At 40.8% G+C, this 3,476-nt stretch overlaps 1 protein-coding gene across 1 annotated transcript; it reads right to left on the reverse strand.

The window, feature by feature from the left end:
* Positions 1 to 549: 549 nt before the first annotated feature.
* On the reverse strand, positions 550 to 1,500 carry LOC124506207 (olfactory receptor 52A5-like). Its single transcript, XM_047072224.1, has one exon. It carries the CDS (start codon positions 1,498 to 1,500, stop codon positions 550 to 552), a length of 951 nt encoding a protein of 316 aa, XP_046928180.1.
* Between the last annotated feature and the right edge of the window lie 1,976 nt (positions 1,501 to 3,476).

Raw genomic sequence — 3,476 nt, forward strand, 5'->3', positions numbered from 1 at the left:
ATGAGGATAGGCTTTGTGAAGAAGGAGATATTTATAGATACTTATTTCAAACAAAGTTCAGGTTATATATAAGGAAGAGATATTCAAGGGATAAATTTTTACTGGACAAAGTAAACACTAAAGAAGATTTTAGAATAGTTGGAGAAAGAATGTAGTGGGACTTGTATATTATATAAAAGAATCTGATCTTGGAGCTCTAAGTACAAAAGAATCAGTATGTTCCACTACAACCTGCAGAAGGATCTTTGATTTGTCTATTCCACACAGACCAGCTTCAGGTGGTAAGGAAAATCATGCATTCTGACTTTTCCTATAGCCAAGCATTTAGTTTTCCAGTATCTCATCTGATCTTCTATTTTCCTCAATTTCTTCTAATTTCCTTGTAACTCCAAGTCAATATCCTATGGGATATTTAACACAATCATTTATATGTTTATTAATTTATTCATAAAACATGATGATACTCCAAACTATTGACTGGACTTTCAGATCATATGGGCCCATTAGGTGAGCCATTAAATCCATAGGAGGAAATATTTCCATCAAACGTCATGCCTGGTCTTTGGAACACAACATCTTTACCGCCTTATCTCGAATGTGTTTGGTCTTCACCCCATATACAAAGGGATTGAGGAAAGGTGGAACCAGTAGGTAAAGGTTAGACAAGGTGATATGTACATATGATGGAATAGAAGATCCAGATCTGTGAGTGAAAAAGGAAAAAAAGGCAAGGAGATAGAATTGGAAGAAGATACATATGTGGGGAATACATGTATTAAAGGCCTTAAGACGTGCCCCTTTCTGGGACAGGTGAAAGACAGTGATAAATATTTGTACATAGGAGAGGGTGATTAAAAGGAAGTCCAGGCCACCAACAATAAAAGCTCCAAGGAGACCATAGAATTTACTGATGGAAACGTCTTCAGTGGCAAGCTTCACAAGGGCCATGTGTTCACAGTAAGTGTGGGATATTAACTTGGTTCGGTAAAGTTTCAGACGACACTTTATGAGCAAGAGGCATGGGATTACCAAAAGGGCAGGCCGCAAGGTCACCCCAATTCCAATATGTGTGACCAGTTGTCGAGTGAATATGATAGCATGCCTTAGTGGATAGCAGATTGCTACATAGCGGTCCAGAGCCATAGCCAAAAGGACTCCCGATTCAATACCTTGAAATGTGTGGATAAGCCACATCTGAAAGAGGCAAGCATCAAAATAGATCTCTGGCAAGTGGAACCAAAAAATTCCAAGCATCTTGGGGACAATGCTGGTGCTAAGTACGATGTCTGTGGCTCCCAACATGGCCAGAAAGAAATACATAGGTTCATGGAGACTGGGTTCAGATTTGATGATGATCAAAAGCAGAGAATTTCCCACCAAAGCAATGATGTACATAACACAGAATGGAATCCCAATCCAACACTGAATAGTTTCCAGACCAGGGATCCCAATGAAAGTCAGCACAGAGGGTATGAACATGGTGCCATTTGCAATAGGCATGGTTATTCAGAGGTCTCCTTAGCAAAGGGGAAAAGTTTGCCAAACTATGATGCTGTGTTCTCTGATATGTCTTATTCTCATCCAGTCACAGAATTACTGAATGACAAAAATAGGAGAAACAACTACATCAGCTTATTTATCATTTTTAAATGAATGAGAAAATTTCGAAGGAAAGGTTCACTCAGCAACATCATCCACCCATGCGCAGTGATATCCACAATGTGAAAACTGAGTATTTGCACACCATGCCTATGATGGGGTCAACGTGATCAGGCTGCTTAGTGGTGTTCTCCTTCCTCCCCCACTCCATCTTCGATTCCTTCTAACCTTGTCACGGAAATTAGAAAAAAAAATTGAAACGATAACTTGAGACAGAGAAACATCAAAATCCGTGTGCCTTGAGCCTGACTTTTCTCTTGTTTTCTCTCTCCTCTCATTCCTCCATTCACTTTAGACTAGCAAAGCTGGGTATTTCTGCAGAACATACCAGCACTTCTTTGATTGCAGGTCTGTTTCTAAGGCTGTGACTCCGTTAATAAAATGACCTCTCCTCACCTTAAGCTTCCTTGTCACTGAAGAATTTGTCAATATGACATTGCTGTGGAACTCAGACTCCATCCAGACAGACATTGGCAGCTGCATAACTTTCAGTGGCAATTCTGATTCAGGACACAAGTGTTAAATATGAACCCTGTAGTTCATACAGCTCTTCACACTCTTTCATCCACATATTAGAGAGGAAGGACAGTTTCACTATATAAATAAAATTAAAAGGGTTAAAGATTACCTGCTGTAAAAGAGAAACCTTGGCTGTCTCACCATGACAGCAATGTGCAAGATGCTGAGGTGATGTGAGGTAAGGTTGAGCGAACAAGTTTGGGAGCCCAGGTGTCCATATGGAGGCAATGTTGGCAGACACAATCCTTGTATATAAATTGGGGCTGCTTACCATTGAAGGGAAGAGAAAGTTCTAATATTTTACCTTCCACAGAAGCTGACACAAGACAAATATGAGGGGGTGGGGCTCTTTGAGAATTATCCCAGAGATTCCAAGGGAAATGATTGACAAACATATAGGTACATTCAGGTGGCAGTGCCTTGAGAGGCAGCAGAGACAGAAAGAGAAGCCTCCAAAACAGAATTCTCATTGCGGTAGAAAAACTTGCTGGGAACACTTCACACTTCCCAGTGACTGTATACCAGCAACGACCCATAGCTCAGTTGTGGGGCTGACAGGATTATGCATGGATGAATTTTATTGTTTTAAAGTGTGAGCAGAAAGGTGGCTTCAGTGATTAGTTTCCTCAATCTAAATCAGGCAACTAATTGCCTGACTTAGACAATGACTTGCACAAGTTGTCACCTCCACACATAATCTGAGTTCTTCCCTGGTCCCCAACAACCCTAATTTCTCCTCAGAAATTTCAAACTTGGAATGATTTAGAGATTATTCTACCACATCACCCCCCAAAACCAGGGGGGTCCTGGCAGCTGACGATATGTGTGCTGAGGCCTTTTCATGCCCGTCTATCTACTGTGCAATGCTCACTTTCAGAAAGACCTCCTCATATGGGAGAAACTCATTCCCTATGACCACTGTCCCCCTATTATATCTTCAGATGTAACAGCACAACATTCAAATAACTCATGACCCGCTCTTCTTCTAGTAAAACATCTGTTGGTCTAGCCATCTTGTCTGGTAGCATGATGCTAACTTCCTCCACCTCCCAATTTCCTCGAGCAGATTCTCATTTTTATCATGACTGTTCTCGTATTGTGGTTCCTAAAACTTCAAAGTCATTCTCTATCAAAAACATATTTGCACTCTCTACTTTCATGGTTTGTAGTATCGCAAGTGGAGTCTAGATTCATTGACTGTACTTGTACTCATACTTCAAGACGTGTACTTTCATCCCCAGTTAAGCTCGTACTCATTCCTAACTACCCACTTACTTAGTATCCAGAAGCAGCAGTGG

Source organism: Lynx rufus, unplaced genomic scaffold, assembly GCF_022079265.1.
Source record: "Lynx rufus isolate CCGP_SWC_20201006 ecotype Redwood Valley unplaced genomic scaffold, mLynRuf1.p SCAF_9, whole genome shotgun sequence".
Lineage (NCBI taxonomy): Eukaryota > Metazoa > Chordata > Mammalia > Carnivora > Felidae > Lynx > Lynx rufus.

Excerpts from the sequence above, each read along its gene's own strand:
- LOC124506207 (XM_047072224.1), bottom strand. The coding sequence starts at position 1,500 with ATGCCTATTGCAAATGGCACCATGTTCATACCCTCTGTGCTGACTTTC.